At 35.5% G+C, this 18,133-nt stretch overlaps 1 protein-coding gene across 1 annotated transcript in view; it reads right to left on the bottom strand.

The window, feature by feature from the left end:
* The window catches only part of ADAM10 (ADAM metallopeptidase domain 10), a 194,947-nt gene that overhangs the window by 49,419 nt on the left and 127,395 nt on the right, over positions 1-18,133 (bottom strand). The window contains exons 5-6 of the mRNA XM_037833846.1: positions 15,405-15,505; positions 393-542 (exon numbers count right to left, since the gene is read on the bottom strand). Coding sequence (XP_037689774.1) covers positions 393-542; positions 15,405-15,505 — 251 coding nt within the window. The remainder of the gene's footprint in view (positions 1-392; positions 543-15,404; positions 15,506-18,133) is intronic.

Here is an 18,133-nt window from a genome sequence, read left to right as displayed (position 1 = left end):
AATAGGGGTTGAAAAGACACAAATACAAATAATAGTGTAAATTAGAAAATGCTAAGTAAAATGGGAATTCAGAAGAGAAATTGAAAATACTTCTGTTTGGAAAGTTTCCTCTATTTTAAAAGCCTCCCCTCTTTATGACCACCAATGAAAAGTCAACTCTCGTTTTAAACCTAAGCTCTAGTGTCATCGTCTTCATGAAACCATTTTCTTACACCTATGTTTTGAATGACATTTAAATATCCTAACAGGTCTTCCAGTTATTTGTGCATTTATCTTAGATGTTTTATCATATCACAATTGAACATACATTTAATTTTTAAGAAAACATCTAAGTATAAGTAAACAATATGAGATCAGGAGAACTCCTAAAACAGTAACAAAATTACAAATACCTGGGCAATCACAGCTTCCCGTGTTCCATAATATTTAAAGAATAGATGATCAGTCTGAATATAAAGTTGACAAGTATTTCTTTCAGCTAAAGTTGTACGTTTTTTCCTTAGGAGTTCTGGACCATTAGCAGCAAATTCATCTTGAGGTTTCTATATGTCAAAAAAAGTCATTTCTAATAATTAGTATGCTTCATTATTTTAATTTTATGTAGTTAGGAATATATTATAAAAATTCACATTCCATTTATTCTAAAACATAATAGGAATTTCCCTAGGTCATTAAATTTTTTTTATAAAGATCACTTTCAGTCCCATAATATTCTACTATATAGATGATTTATTAAGAATTCCTTCCCTCTTAAACATTTTCAAAACATACCTTTTAATATGTACTCATTTAAATCTAAAGCAGGTCTTTCGGTAGTGCATTTAATCCATCTAGCTTTAACATAATTACTAATATATTTGAGTTTAAATGTACAATTTTATTATTTATCTTCTATTTGTCCTGCCAGTTCTATACTTTTTCTTCCTTTGTCTTCTTTTGATTTACAGATTTCATTATTCCTTTCACTGCCCTCTATTAGTTTTCAGTTACATATATTTTTACAACTATTAGATTAAATTAGATAACCATATTAATCCTTGACTTCTCAAAGCCAAATATAAACTAGAAACATAACCTGTTCACAGAAAATGCAAGAACTGCAGAAAATTTTAATTACAATCTCCTCACTCGATTTATATGCCATATATAAATATATATATATGTAAGTCTTCCCCCTCTATATACACATATACACATACCAATATATACAACCCCCAAGTTATTATTAATGATTTTAGTATCTACTCAATATTCACTTGTGTTATCTATTTTGTTGTTCTTCATTTGACCCTGCATCTACAATGCCACCATCTGAGCTTACCATCTTTATACCTGAAAAAAATCTTTCCTGTGGTCTCTTGGCTATTCTCTCAATTTCAAAATGCATTTTTTTTTTTTTAAACTTTTACCTTTCTTCATTGAGTACAGAATTCCAGGATGGTAGTTATCTTGTTTCAGCATATTCTACTGTCACATGGCTTCAAATGTTTCCAATAAGAAATGAGTTGTTATTTTTACAGTTGTTTCTTTGAAGGTGATGACTCTTTTCTCTGGTTGTTTTTAAGATTATTATCTTTGACTTTTAGACTTTTCTAATAACGTACTAGAGTGTTGTTTTCTTTAGATAATATCTATCCTGCTTGGTGATCATAGGAATGAATTGGCTGTTTGATGTCCTCTGTCATATTTTGAAAATGCTCAGCCATTAGCTGCTCCTATTTCACCCTCCATTTTTTATCCTCTGGGAACATCACTTATACGTATGTTAGACTTTTTTTAATGCACCACATATGCCTCTTATGGTATTTTCATTGCATTTATCTCTTCCATTGTACATGGAAGACTATAGATATAATCTGAGAAGGTTTACTTTTGCTTCCAGCAAGCAGTTAGGTTAGGCCCACTAACAATCCTGGATCACCTTTATCCAATCAGGGAATGAGATGTGATATAAAATGTTAACCCCTAGAAGGGAGGCAGGATATTTTCTGATTCACCCTTACTCCAAGGAAATAACCCTTTGAGGTCCCACCCTAAAGCTCTTCTTCATAGACCCTAAAGAATGCTTTTATCTGTAGCCTCATGAGTCTGAAGAGTTCTGCTCAGCTTCTCAGTCTTTCAGTCACGTCCTCAGAACTAGAAGACATATCTGGAAAAAAGGTAGCCCCAAATGCCAGGCTTGCCTAACTGGGTGTCCTCATTTTCTAAAAATTTTGGCTCCATAATTCTTCACAGCCTTGTTTTAACTCCAGTACCTTCATATAGATGCACACATAAACATCTACATACATATGTATAGATATATTTTTTGACATGGTGGGCTTTTACTAGGTGTTCTAAGCAGGAAAAAGAATACTTCTCTATTTCTTGAAAACAATTTTCTGTCAATTTCATGTATTGTAAATATCATCTTAAAGTTTATAACTTATCTTCACTTTAAGGTGTCTTTTAATGCCCAAAGCTCTTATTTTTCATATAGTCAAATATATCAACTTTTTATGACCAAAGTTTTTGTGTTATTCAAGAAGTGGCCCCCCAAGCCCAAAATAAATTTTAATATCTTCTTTTGTGATGTGTCTTTTCAAATATGACAGCTGATTTTTTAATAGTCTCTTTTATTTTAATTGAGTTATAAGAGTTCTTTATATATTCTGGAGAGAAGCCTTTTGTCACACACATGCATCTGGACATTTTCTCAGTTATGGCTTACTTTTACATCTTCTTAACTGTGTCTTTTGTAGAGAAGATATTAATTTAAACAAGTAAAGATTATAAATTCTTTTATAGGATAAGTATTTTTGTGTCTAAGTAAAAAAAAATCTGTGTTTTCTTCTAGACTTTTTAGTTTTAGCATGTAGGTCTTCAATCGATTTTTAGTTAAATTTTGCATAAGTTGTGAAATGTATGTTGAGGTTCACCCTTCTTTTTTTTTTTCCATATGCACATACACATGTTCCAGTACAACTTTTGTAAAAGACTACCCCTTCTGCATTAAGTTATCATAGGACCTTTGCAAAAGTCAACTGAAATATGGATGTTTTATTCTATTCCACTGATCTATATGTCTATTCTAAGGTAAAGATGGCAAGCACTGTCTTGACTACTATAGCTTTAGGGTAAGTAGCATAAATACATTGCCTTTAGGTAGCATAAATCCTCCAATATTTTATTTCTTTTTGAAAACTGTTTAAGTTGTTCTACAAAAATACATTTTGAAATCCACTTTATCAATTACTAAATAAATCTCCAGTAGGACTGTTGGGTGGAAATGTGTTGAATCTATGGAAGAAATGGGGAAGAATGGACGTATTTTTAAAAACATTGAGTCTTCCAACTCTGAACAAAGTATATATCTCCATTTATTTCAGTCTTCTGTAATTTTTCTAGGCAATATTTTATAGTTTTCCATGACAAGTCTTGCACATACTTTATTCTAAGTATCTTATATTTTAGGACTATTTTTGATGTTTTTTTTTAAATTTTATTTTCCATGAAATAGAGAACAAAAAAAACATAATCAACAAAACCAAAAATTGGTTCTTTGAAAAGATCAATAAAACTGACAAACCCTTAGCTAGACCGAAAAAGACAAAAAGAGAGAAGATGCAAATAAATAAAATCAGAAATGAGAGGAGGGTCATCACCATGGATCCCTAAGAAATAAAGATCATAAGAGAATATTGTGAACAACTGTACACAAAAACTAAACAATTTAGATAAAATAGATAATTACCTAGAAACACGCAAACAACCTACAATGACAAGAAAAAATAGGAGACCTCAACAAACCAATTACAAGTAAAGAGGTTGAATCAGTCATCAAAACCCTACCGAAAAACATTAGAAATCTCTTTCACTAACTAGAACAAATGTATGACACTATAAAGAGAAGTTAATAATAGAGGCATATAGGAAAAAAATATATATCTATTCCAAACTATATACTACAGTTAGTAGTATTTTAACATTCTTTCATCAACAGTAACAAATGTACTATATCAAAACTATGAATCAGTAATGGAGAGGGGAGGGTGGTTAGGGGTATGGGAGGATTTGAGTTTCCTTTTTTGTGTGTCTTTATTTCTTTTCTGGAGTACTGAAAATGTTCTAACAATTTAAAAAAATCAATTGTGGTAATGGATGCACAGCTGTATGATGGTATCACGGGCAACTGATAGTACACTATGGATCTTTGGATAGTTGTATGGTATGTGAACAATCTCAATAAAACATATATATTTAGAAAAACAACAACAAAAAACCTACCAAAATAGAAAAGCCCAGGACCACATGACTTCATGGGTGAATTTTACCAAGCATTCCAAGAAGAATTACAATTCTGCTCAAACTCTTCCGAAAAATTGAAGAGGGAACGTTACCTAACTCATTCTATGAAACAAAAATAACCCTAATACCAAAGCTGATAAAGACACTAAAAGAAAAGAAAACTACAGACCAATATGTCTAATGAATATAGATGCAAAAATCATCAACAAAATAACTGCAAATAGAATCCAAAGCATCTTAAAAGAATTCCACACCATGACCAAGTGGGTTTTACCTCATTTATGCAAGAGTGGTTCAACACAAGAAAATCAAGTAATGGAATACACTACATTAACAAATGGAAAGGTAAAAACCACATAATCATCTTGATTGATGCAAAAAAGGGACTGGACAAAATCTAGCATCCTTTCTTGATAAAAACACTTCAAAAGACTGAACTCAAAGGAAAGTTACTCAACATGATAAAGGGCATATATAAAAAGCCCACAGCTAATATTGCATTCAACAGTGAGAGATTGAAAGCCTTCCCTCTAAGATTGGGAACAAAACGAGAATGCCCACTGTCAACGATGCTATTCAACATTTTGCTAAAAGTTCTAGCTAGAGCAATTAGGCAAGAAAAAGAAATAAAAGGCAACCAAATCAGAAAGGAAGAAGTAGGATTTCCACTATTTGCAGATGATATAATCCTATATTTAGAAAGTCTCCAAAAGACTATGACAAAGCTACTGGAGCTAATAAACAAGTTTGGCAAGGTGGTGGGATACAAGATGAACATGCAAAAATCTGTGGTGCTTCTTTTTATTGTATAATATATAAAATATATAAATACATCATAAATGTAGTTGATAAATTCATACAAAATTAGCACAGCTCTGTAACCAGCACCCAGATAAAGAAAGAAGATTGCCAGCATCTCAAGTCCCCCGTGACCACTTCCAGTCAGTGTCCCATGGGTGTACCATCCTGACCAACAGTACACATTAGTTATGTCTGCTTTTATACTATATCTTTTTTCATGCAGTGCCTGCTTAAGACTTCTGCCTTTTCTGTTGGATGGCTCATCTTTTCTTATGTATTTGAAGGCCCTTTTTTTCTAAATTAAAATGAGGCCTTTGACAATAATATTACTGCAAATATCTTCTATTATCTGGCTATCTTTTTAACCCTCTAAATAACTTAATTTTAATGGTGATTTTAATGCCGTCAAATTTGGATGCTTAGATTTATTTTTCTTGTATTTTGTTGAAAAAAATGTTTAAAACAAGGTAAATGAAAAAGTTCTATATTTTCTTCTAAAAGCTTTACAGTTTATTCTTTTTTAAATTTGTCAAAAAATTAAAAAACAATAAAAAAACTTCAAACAAAACCAAATCAAAGGAATAAGAAAAAACAAACTAAAATAACTACATTGCTTCCAACATGCTTCTATCATACTCTAAGAAAATTAAGAAACCATACCTGAACAAAGGAATACAAAAAACAAATAACCTAAAATAACTACATTGCTTCTAACATGTTCCTACCCTACCCCAAGAAAATAAACAAACTATAACTCAACAAAGGAATAAGAAAAACAAATAACCTAAAATAACTACATTTCTGCAAATTGTTCCTACCATCCCCCAGAAATTAACAAACCATAGTCGTTCCTGAGCATTCCCATAACATTAAGTTTACCCTCCAAAACTTATTCTGTTCTTATTAAATTATCGTTCCCCCTTCACTATTTGTCCATCACGAGGTCCCCTACATTCAACAACATAAACCATTTATTTTACATTTTTCACAGAGTTCATATTAGTGGTAACATACAATATCTCTTTTTTTGTGCCTGGCTTATTTCGCTCAGCATTATGTCTTCAAGGTTCATCCGTGTTGTCATCTGTTTCACGACATCGTTCCTTCTTACTGCCACGTAGTAGTCCATTGTGTATATATCACATTTTATTTATCCACTCATAAGTTGAAGAACATCTGGATTGTTTCCATCTCTTGGCTATTGCGAATGATGCTGCTATGAACACACTGGTGTGCAAATATCTGTTTGTGTCACTGCTTTCAGATCTTCCAAGTATATACCGAGAAGTGAAATTGCTGGATCGAAGGGTAGCTCTATATCTAGTTTTCTGAGGAACCGCCAGACTGTCTTCCAGAGTGGCTGAACCATTAAACACTCCAACCAACAATGAATAAGAGTTCCAATTTCTCCACATCCTTTCCAGCATTTGTAGTTTCCTGTTTGTTTAATGGCAGCCAATCTAATTGGTGTGAGATGATATCTCATTGTGGTCTTAACTTGTATCTCCCTAATAGATAGAGAACATGAACATTTTTTCTTGTGTTTTTTTGGCCATTTGTATTTCTTCTTCAGAAAAATGGTTTTTCATACCTTTTGCCCATTTTATAATTGGGCTGTTTGTACTACTGCCATTGAGTTGTAGGATGTCTTTATATATGTAAGATATCAGTCTTTTATCAGATACATGGTGTACCAGTTTCTATATATTATGTCCCCCAGAAAAAGCCATGTTCTCTGATGCAATCTTGTGGGGGCAGACATATTAGTGGGGATTAAGTTGGAATGTTTGGATTAGGTTGTTTCCATGGAAATGCGCCCCACCCCACTGTGGGTGAAAACTCTGGATAATTTCCATGGAGGTGTGGCCCCGCCCATTCAGCACGGGCCTTGATGAGTCTACCAGAGCACTATATAAGCTCAGACAGAAGGAGCGAGCTTGCTACAACCAAGAGGAACACTTTGAAGAATGCACAGGAGCTGAGAGAGGAAATGCAGTTTACAGAGACATTTTGGAGACGGCCTTTGAAAGCAGACTTTTGCTCCGGAGAAGCTAAGAGAGGACAAACACCCCAAGAGCAACTGAGAGTGACATTTTGGAGAGAAGCTGAAGCCTAGAGAGGAATGTCCTGGGAGAAAGCCATTTTGAAACCAGAACTCTGGAGCAGACGCCAGCCACATGCCTTCCCAGCTAACAGAGGTTTTCCGGATGCCATTGGCCATCCTCCATTGAAACATTAACAAACTGGAACACATGGTTTCCAAGTATTTTTTTCCATTGAGTTGGCTGCCTCTTCACCTTTTTGACAAATTCCTTTGAGGTACAGAAGATTTTAGGCTTGAAGAGTTCCCATTTATCTATTCTTTCTTTTGTTGCTTGTGCTTTGGGTATAAGGTCTAAGAAGTGACCTCCTAAAACAAGCTTTTGAAGATGTTTCCCTACATTATCTTCTAGGGGTTTTATGGTACTGTCTCTTATACCGAGGTCTTTAATCCATTTTGAGTTAATTCGTATGTAGGTGCGAGGTAGGAGTCCTCTTTCATTCTTTTGGATATGGATATCCAGCTCTCCCAGCCCGATTTGTTGAATAGACTGTTATGTTCCAGTTCAGTGTTTTTGTGGGCCTTATCAAAGAACAGTCTACCATAGATCTGGTTGTCTATCTCCAAATTCTCAACTGTATTAAATTGATCAGTATGTCTATCTTTGTCCCAGTACCATGGTTTTTTGACTACTGTGGCTTTTTAATAAGCTTCAAAGTCAGGGAATGTAAGTCCTCCAGCTTCATGTTTCTTTTTTAGAATGCTGTTAGCAATTTGAGGCATCTTCTCCTTGCAAATAAATTTGATAACTAGCTTTTCCAAGTCTGCAAAGTAGGTTGTTGGAATTTTGACAGGAATTGCATTGAATCTGTAGATGGGTTTGGGTAGAATTGACTTTTTTTTTTTTTTTTTTTTTTAAACAACCCAAACTTATTATCTTCCAATTCTCAAGGTAAGAAGTTGGACAAGGGTCTCACTAGGCTAAAACCAAGTTGTGGGCAGGGCTGGGTTCCTTTCTGGAGGCTTGAGGGTGAATTCAATTCCTTGCCTTTCTCAGCATCATAGGCCATGTACATTCCGTGGCTGATGGTCCCTCCATCTGCAGAGCCATCAATGCTGCATATACCCGACCCTTATTCCGTTGTCGCATCACAGTCTGACTCTCCTGCCTCCTGCTTCCTTTCATTTTTTTTTTAAAATTTTTTTCTTTTAATTATATTTTGAAATACATTCAGTTACAGGAACAGTTGCAAAACCAATATAAAACTCATACACAGAACTCCAGCATACCCTGTCCCCCCCCCATACCTCGATCCACCAACTTTAACATCCTGTCACACCATTTCTTTCTTTCCCTCCCTCCCTATCATCGATCATCTGTTGCTCTGTCTTCTGAACATATGAGAGCAGACTGCACACATCCTTGAACAAACAATATAATTCACATATACATATCCCATGAACAAGAACATTCTTTTATGCATTCCCATTAAGCGTAGCTAAGAAGTTCAAGAAATTCAACATTGATACAAAGCTTACATTCTATACTTCTTTTTTTTTTCCTTATGTCCCAACTGTGTCCCTTTGAGCCTTCTCTCCTCCATCCTCAAATCCCATCCAGGATCATCCTTGGCATTTAATTGTCATTGCCTATTTAGACAGTCTTTTTCTTTTTTTTTTCTTTCCTCAACTGTGGAAACATATTCAGCCTAAATCTTCCCATTCCAACCCCTCCCTAGCATTCCATTAGTGGAATTAATCACATTTAGAATGTTGTAATGCTATCACCTTCCCACCATGCATTACTAGAAATTTCCCTTCACCCCAAACAGCAACCCTACACCCATTTCTTTTTTTAATTATTCATTTTATTGAGATATATTCACATACCACGCAGTCATACAAAACAAATCGTACATTTGATCGTTCACAGTACCATTAAGTAGTTGTACATTCATTACCAAAATCAATCCCCAACACCCTCATTGCCACACACACAAAAATAACCAGAATAATAATTAAAGTGAAAAGGAGCAACTAAGGTAAAAAAAGAACACCGGGCACCCTTGTCTGTTTGTTTGTTTGTTTCCTTCCCCCACCTTTCCACTCATCCATCTACAAACTAGACAAACGGGAGAGTGATCCCTATGCCCCCCCCAATCCCACTGCCCCCCCTCATAAGCCACATTTTTATACAATTGTCTTCAAGATTCATGGGTTTTGGGTCCTACACCCATTTCTTAACTCCCCATTGCCCCTTCCCACACTTCTCGTAACCCATACTCTACTATTCATCTCTATGGTCATATTCTCTGATAATTTCTTTGTGTTTACTGTGAGGCTTAAATGTAACCTCTTAAACCTATAACAATCTTGTTTTTCTTTGATACCACCTTCACTTCAATAGGACATATAAACTATGTTCCTACACTCCTCCATTCCCCCACCTTTATGTAGTTCTTGTCAGAAATTACCTATTATACACTGAGTTCAAAGCCACTGATTTGTCATTAGAGTGTATGTATTTTAGATCCTGTAGGAAGTAAATAGTGGAGATGCAAATCAAAATTATTGACTTCTATTTGTATTCTGTTGTGGTCAGAGAAGTGCCTGGAATATATTCAATTTTTTTTTCTTTAAATTTATTGAGGCTTGTTTTATGTCCCAGCATATGGTCCATTCTGGAGAAAGATCCATGATCACTAGAGAAAAATGTGTGTCCTGGTGATCCGGGATGTAATGTTCTATATATGTCTGTTAAATTTTTCTATATCTCTCTCTCCTTTCTTTGTTTCTCTGTCGGTAGGGCTCTTTTAGTATCTGAAGTAGGGCAGGTCCTTTATTAGCAAAATCTCACAGCATTTGTTTGTCTGTGAAAAATTTAAGCTCTCCCTCAAATTTGAAGGAGAGTTTTGCTGGATAAAGTATTCTTGGTTGGAAATTTTTCTCTCTCAGACTTTTAAATATGTCATGCCACTGCCTTCTCGCCTCCATGGTGGCCGCTCAGTAGTCACTACTTAGTCTTATGTTGTTTCCTTTGTATGTGGTGAATTGCTTTTCTCTTGCTGCTTTCAGAACTTGCTCCTTCTCTTCAGTATTTGACAGTCTGATCAGAATACATCTTGGAGTGGGTTTATTTGGATTTATTCTATTTGGAGTTCACTGGGCATTTATGCTTTTGTATTTATACTGTGTAGAAGGTTTGGGAAGTTTTCCCCAACAATTTCTTTGAATACTCCTTCAAGACCTTTACCCTTCTCTTCCCCTTCCAGGACACCAATGAGTCTTAAGTTTAGACACTTTATTTTATCTGTCATATCCCTGAGATCCATTTAGATTTTTTTGATTTTTTTCCCCATTCTTTCTTTTCTTCTTTGATTTTCCAATCTGTGGTCATCGAGGATGCTGAGTTGTTGTTCAACTTCCTCTAATCTTGTATTATCAGTATCCAGAGTCTTTAATTTGACCAACAGTTTCTTTATTTCCATAAGACCTTCTATTTTTTTATTCACTCTTGCAATTTCTTCCTTATGCTCTTCTAGGGTACTCTTTATGTCCTTTATATCCTGTGCCATGCTCTTCTTCATGTCCTTTATGTCTTGTGCCATGCTCTCGTTGTTTCATTTTAGGCCTTTGATTAACTGTGCCGAGTACTGTGTCTCTTCTGATCTTTTGATTTGGGTGTTTGAGTTTGGGTTCTCCATATTGTCTGGTTTTATCATATGCTTTAAGATTTTCTGTTGTTTTTGGCCTCTAGGCATTTGCTTTACTTGACAGGGTTCTTTCTAGATATAATACCAATATCTAATTTTTCAGATCTACAGCTTGGTGGCACTCCAAGCTAGTGGCTAGTTTCTCTAACTAGCCAGCAGATGGTGCCTGCGAGTCACGTATTCCCCTCAAGTCAGTTCTCCCCAACTTTGTCTTTGTGGTGTGTGTGGGCATCTGATTCTTGTGGGGTTCAGTTGGTGCACTGAGTTTGGGTGTGTTGTTGGTGCTGTCCGCCCTGAATGTGAGGTGTGTGTCTGGGTGGTTAGGGAGACAGGGTAGCTTTAATAATCAAACCTCCCAGGTGTTCCCAGAGATTTAAGGCTGTTACAAGAGTCTAAGCCTTCATTTCAGTCTTGCCACAGATTGTCTCTGCCACTGACCCACAAGTCCTTGGTATTGGTGTAGGGTACCTGGGATTTCCAAGCGGGTCCCCTTCCCAGCTGTGCTCTTCTAGGACATCTGCTGAGGGAAGGCTGTGCCACATCACAAGTGCACGCTGGCCTCCCGGGAAGCCCTGGGCCTCTGGGCAGGGGCATTCCCAGCCTGCTACAAAGATGGTTGAATGGGGTGTGTTAATTTCCCCCTTTTCGCACAGCTCTGCCTTCCCAGCTACGGGACAATTAGCTGTGTATGCACTAAAGGCCACTGTCCACGGCCGATACTGTGGCATGTGAGTGGCACTGTGGGAAACACTCTTGGCACAGCTCTGGGTTATGGCTCCGTCCCCGGCAGGAGTGTCTCCAGCCTGCCGGGGAGATATCTGCAAGGGGCGCGGTTTCTTTCTCCTTTTGGTTCCCCACTATTCCCCTGGCCCTGAGACAATCAGGAGCACGTGTGGGGAGCGCTATCCTCCACACCCAACACCAAGGTGTTGGCTACAGCCTGCTCCTGCAGTGCTTCACTGCGTGGTTCTCACTGCCGTATCTGCAGCCGCTCCCGGGTTTTTTTGTGTGTGTTTTTGTTTTTTTGTTTTTTTTTTCAAAAAAGAACTAGTCCATCTCCAAACGCCAACCCGCGGTTTCCCCACACCGCATCACAGCCGCCAGACTTTCCACTGGCTTACTCACTCGTTTCAGAATGCAGAATCTCGGTTTCACCAAATGCAAGGTCCCTGTGGATTTAGCAGACCTTGTCCAGCTGGTGCATCGCTGGAACTGGTGTTCTGGGTCACTTTCTGGCTTTTATCTAGTATTTTTCATGGAGGTGTTGTTTTTGTCCTGTCTCACCTAGCCGCCATCTTAGGTTCTCCAAATTGACATCTTAATGACTTTTAGCCTTCCTATCCATGAACATGGAATATTTTTCCATCTTTTTAGGTCCCCTTCTATTTCTTTTAGTAAAGTTATGTACTTTCCTATGTACAGGTTTTTTACATCCGTGGTTAAGTTTATTCCAGGTACTTGATTTTTTTAGTTGCTATTTAGAATGGAATCTTTTTTTGAGTGTCTCTTCACTTAGGTCATTTCTGGTGTGTAGGAACATTACTGACTTATGTGCATTAATCTTTTATCCCACTACTTTGCTAAATTTGTTTTAGCTCAAGTAGCTGTGTCACTGATTTCTCAAGTTTTCCAGATACAAGATCATATCATCTGCAAATAATGACAATTTTACTTCTTTTTTTCCAGTTTGGATGCCTTTTATTTCTTTGTCTTGCCGGATTGCTCTGGCTAGCACTTCTAGCACAATATTGAATAATAGTGATGACAGCGGGCATCCTTGTCTCATTCCTGATCTTACAGGGAAGTTTTCTGGTCTCTCGCCATTGAGTACTCTGCTGGCTGTTAGTTTTTCATATGTGCCCATTATCCTATTGAGGAAGTTTCCTTCGATTCCTACCTTTTGAAGTGCTTTTATGAAAAAAGGATGCTGAATTTTGCCGAATGTGTTTTTCAGCATCTGTTGACATGATCAGTTGATTTTTCCCTTTTGATTTGTTAATGTGTTGTATAACACTGATTCATTTTCTTATGTTGAACCACCCCTGCATACCTGGGATGAACCCCAGTTGGTAATGGTATATGATTTTTTTTACTATGTCTTTGGATTCAATTTGTAAGTATTTGGCTGAGAATTTTTGCATCTATATTCATTAGGGAGATTAGCCGGTAGTTTTCCTTTCTTGTAGTATCCTTATCTGGTTTTGGTATTAGAGTGATGTCAGCTTCATAAAATGAGTTAGGTAGTGTTCCATTTTTTTTTTCCAATTTTTTGAAAGAGTTTAAGTAGGACTGGTGCCAGTTCTTTTTGGAAAGTTTGGTAGGATTTCCCTGTGAAGCCATCTGGCCCTGGGATTTATTTGTAGGAAGCTTTTTGATAACTGATTGGATCTCTTTGCTTGTGATTAGTTTGTTGAGGTCTTCTATTTCTTTTCTAGTCAGTCTAGTTTGTTCATGTGTTTCCAGGAAATTATCCATTTCCTCTAAATTATCTAGTTTGTTGGCATACAGTTTGCTCATAGTATCCTCTTATGATTTTGTTAATTTCTTTGGATCCCCAGTAATAGCCTCTCTCTAGTTTCTGATTTTGTTTCTTTCGGTTTTCTTTCTTTTTGACTTTGTCAGTCTAGCTAAGGGTTTGTCAATCTTGTTGACCTTCTCAAAGAAACAACTTTTGGTTTTACTGATTCTCTCTTATTGATTTTTTTCTCCATATCATTTATTTCTGCTTTAATCCTTGTTATTTCTTTTCTTCTACTTGCTTTAGGATTAGTTTACTGATCATTTTCTAGTTTCTTCAGTTGTTCCATTAGTTCTTTGATTTTAACTCTTTCTTCTGTTTAATATATGCAAGTAGAGCTATAAATTTCCCCCTCAATACCACATTTGTTGTATCCCATAAGTTTTGATATCTTGTGTTCTTGTTTTCATTCATCTCTAGATATTTAGCAATTTCTCTTGCCATTTCTTCTTTGACCCACTGATTGTTTAGGAGTGTGTTGTTTAACCTCCAGATATTTGTGAATGTTCTAAATCTTTGATGGTTATTGACTTCTAGTTGTATTCCTTTGTTGTCAGAGAATGTGCTTTGAATAATTTCAATCTTTTTAAATTTATTGAGGATTGTTTTATGCCCCAGCAAATTATCTATCTTGCAGAAAGTTCCATAAGCATTAGAGAAGAATGTATATCCTGGTAATTTGGGATGTAATGTTCTATATATATCTTTTCAGTCTAACTCATTTGTCACATTGTTTAGGTTCTCGATTTCCTTATTGGGTCCTCTGTCTCGCTGATCTATCTGTAGGAGAGAGTGATGTCTGAGAAAGAGATCTAATTTCATCCATTCCCAAATGGATGATCATTTTTTTTCTGGTTCCATTTATTCAGTATTTCCTCTTTTTCCTCACTTATTTTGAGATTCTACCTCTATCACATAACAAAGTTTAATACATGTGGCCAATACCATACTCACAATTACTATAAAAGTCTTGGTATTTTCTAGAGTGAATGTCTTTTTTTTGCGCTCACCACCTTTAAATGGGCCCTCCTGCTTCTTACCCTTACATTTCCATATAACATTTTGAACCCATCAAGTACCAAGAATAACCCTGTTGTGATCTGGAGTGGAATTGCACTGAATCTACTACTCAGTATGGGGAGAACTAACATTTTTATGGTATTAAGTATTATTTCCTATTAACATTGTATATCTCCCCCTTTATTTAAAAAGCTCTTTTAACATTTCTTAATTTACCGAGTTGCTATGACAAATACACAGAATAGTGAGGACAAGTCTTCGTTTTAATCTCCAAAGTATTTCCAGAATCTACCACAGTCTCTAATATATGACAGAAAATGAATAAATATTTGTTCAATTAATAATAAAACTTCACTTAATACTTGAAAGATCCACCTGAAATAAAACTGTTTATGCCATGTTGCAGAACAAGAAACAGACATGAATATAAATCTGCATGATTCAAAAAACATTACTCTGCCCTATGTCCAAAATATATGACATGTTTTGTTATGAACAGTGTTGTGAATAACAATAACCCTATCACCTATGACTAAAGAAGGCCAAAAAAGGAATAGAAGGACAAAAATCAAATGGTCAAAAAAGTTACAATTGATCAAAAGCACTGTGTTTTTATTAGCCACTAACCAACCCAGTTTGCCCAGTGACATGGGACTTTCAATGCTGAAAGTAGGGAACTCCCAGGCAAACCAGGGCAATCTGGTCACCCTAATGTTTATACTAATACAGATAGAGTTATACAAAACACAAGTTCAGATTGAAATTTTTCTTTTATGATAAAATACGTAAGGCAGAACGTATTTTGGACATGTAATATAATTCTTTTGAGTCCCACAGCTCTGTGTTAAAATCTCAGCACCACAAAATCTCAGCACCATCTCTTTATTATCAGTAAGTTATCTGGCTTCTTTTGAGCATTATAAAATAATTGTTCAGTTATTCTAGAACATATATTTTTAAATGTAGGAACACATGCTGCAATACATTTCTGTTTCTTATTGCAATCCAATGTTAAAATCCTTACCTGTGTTACCTCCTCCACACCAGTCATTTGGTACTTTCTCATCTTTTCAAATACTGAATGATCTGCACAGCCACCCTGTGGACCATATTTATGGGGATAGTCTAAAACACAAAGAAGAAATGTTATTACTATCACAATGTTTAAATATTACTAAATATCTTACAAATGTGAAATAATTAACTGTCATAATAAATGAAAGCCACTATACTTACATAGTACTTATGGGACAGGTATTATGCTATGCATTCTGATTTCAAAAACCAGGCAGGTTCCTAAGTTTTCCCTCAATACCACTGGTCTCTAGGTTATTATCATATGAATGATTTATGAATTCTTAAAAAGGACAATAGTCATTATTTATTTTACATTTACCTTTTCCAACTTTTCCCACTTGGGATATATAAAGTGTCTTAATACTACAATTTACTTCATTTTGTAATTTATAACTTACAGAACACATCAAATTTCCTATGTTGCAAATTCAAAAAGCCTTCTGAATCTAAACTATAGCTAGGCTAATAATTATATGTGGATTGAATTCCTAAAATAAATACCAGCTGGCCTCAAGGAAAAGTGATCTAGAAACATACTCCAATGGCATGGTAAAAGCAAACTGAGTTTAAATTTATTCAATATATATAATTCAAGTGACTACTTTACAAACCAATAACCATTTTATCATCATCTGTTTTTCCTTCATAATTAAAAAGTGATTAATTTATCCTTACCTAAATTGGTTCCATTTCCAGATAGCTGCTCAATTTACTTTGGTCACTTAAAAGTCACAAATATGTGCAAATTGAACAACATATTCTTAAACAACCAATGGGTTAAAAGAGGAGATCAGAAGTGAAATTATGAAATATCTTGAGGCTAATGAAAATGAAAATACAACATACCAAAACATATTGGATGCAGGGAAGGCAGAGCTGAGGGAAATATATAGCTCTAAATATTAAGAGACGAAAGACTTCAAATCAGAAACCTAACCTCAAAACTGGAAGAACTAGAAAAAGAAGAACAAATTTAACCCAAAACAAGCAGAAGGAAGGAAATAACAAAGATTACAGTGGAGATAAATAAAATAGACAACAACAACAACAAAAAACAATACAGAAAATCAACAAAAACAAAAGTTGGTTCCCTGAAAAGATCAATAAAATTGACAAATCTTTAGATAGACTGACAAAGGAAAAAAGGGCCTACAAACAACAAAAATCAGAAGTAAAAAAGGAAACATTACTATTGACCCAGCTGAAATAAAAAGGACTGTTAGAGAATACTATGAGCAAATGCACATTAGTAGAGGAGACGACCTAGATGAAATGGACAAATTCTTAGAAACACATAAACTACCTACATTGACTCAAGAACTGGTAAATAGACTGAATCATCAAAAATCTCCTAACAAAGAAAAGCCCAGGATCAGATGGCTTCACAGGAGATTTCTACCAAACACTGCAATAAGACTTAACTCCAATTCAGCTCAAACCTTCTTTGCAGAAACAGAAACCCCAAGCATCAAATTTATACGGAAGAGTAACGGGTCCCAAATAGCAAAAGCCATCTCAAAAAAGAATGAAGTTGGAGAATTCATACTTCCTAATCTGAAAACATAATACAAAGCCACAGTAATCAAAACAGCATGGTACTGGCACAAAAACAGACACATAGACTGAACTGAGAGCTCAGAAATAAGTCCTAACATTTATAGCCAATTGATTTTTGACAAGGTAGAAAAGATCACTCAATTGGGAAAGAATAGTTTCTTTAACAGATAGTGCTGGGAAATCTGAATCACCATTTGCAAAAAAATAAAAGAAGAAGAAGAAGAGGAGGAGGAGGAGGACCCCTACATCTCACCATATACAAAATTTCAACTCAAATGGATCAAAGACTTTAATAAAAGAGCTAGAACTATCAAACTCCTAGAAGAAGACATAGGGAACCATCTTGAGGACTTTGTCTCAGGCAATGGTTTCTTAGACTTTACACCCAAAACACAAGAAGCAAAAGAAAAAACTAGATAAATGGGACTCATCAAAATAAGAACTTTTGCACCTCAAAGGACTTTATCATGAAAGTAAAACGACAACCCACCCACTGGGAGAAAATATTTGGAAACCACATATCCAATAGTGGTTTAATATCCAGAATATAGAAAGGAATTCTTTAATTTATCAACAAAAAGACAGACCAATTAAAAAACAGGCAAAAGATTTGAACAGATATCTCTCCAAAGAAGATATACAAATGGCCAGCAAGTACATGAAAAAAATGCTCATCATCATTAGTCATCAGGGAAATGCAAATCAAAATCACAATGTGATACCATTTAAAACCCATTACAATGGCTGCTATTAAAAAAAAACAGAAAACAAGTGCTGGCAAGGATGCAGAGAAATAGGAACACTCACTCATTGCTGGTAGCAATATAAAATTATGCAGATGCTATGGAAGACAGTTTAGCAGTTCCTCAAAAAGTTAAGTATAGAATTACCATATGACCTGGCAATCCCACTACTAGGCATATACCCAAAAGAACTGAAAGCAGGGACTCCAATACTTGCGCAATGAGATTGATAGCACCGTTATTAATAACTGCCAAAAGATGGAAGCAACCCAAGTGTCCACCAACTAATGAACGGATAAATAAAATGTGGCATATACCCACAATAGGATCTTATTCAACTGTAAAAATAAATGAAGTCCTGATACATGCAACAACA

The sequence above is a fragment of the Choloepus didactylus genome, chromosome 4, assembly GCF_015220235.1.
Source record: "Choloepus didactylus isolate mChoDid1 chromosome 4, mChoDid1.pri, whole genome shotgun sequence".
NCBI classification, from domain to species: domain Eukaryota; kingdom Metazoa; phylum Chordata; class Mammalia; order Pilosa; family Megalonychidae; genus Choloepus; species Choloepus didactylus.
This window is presented reverse-complemented; position numbering and strand designations above follow the sequence as displayed.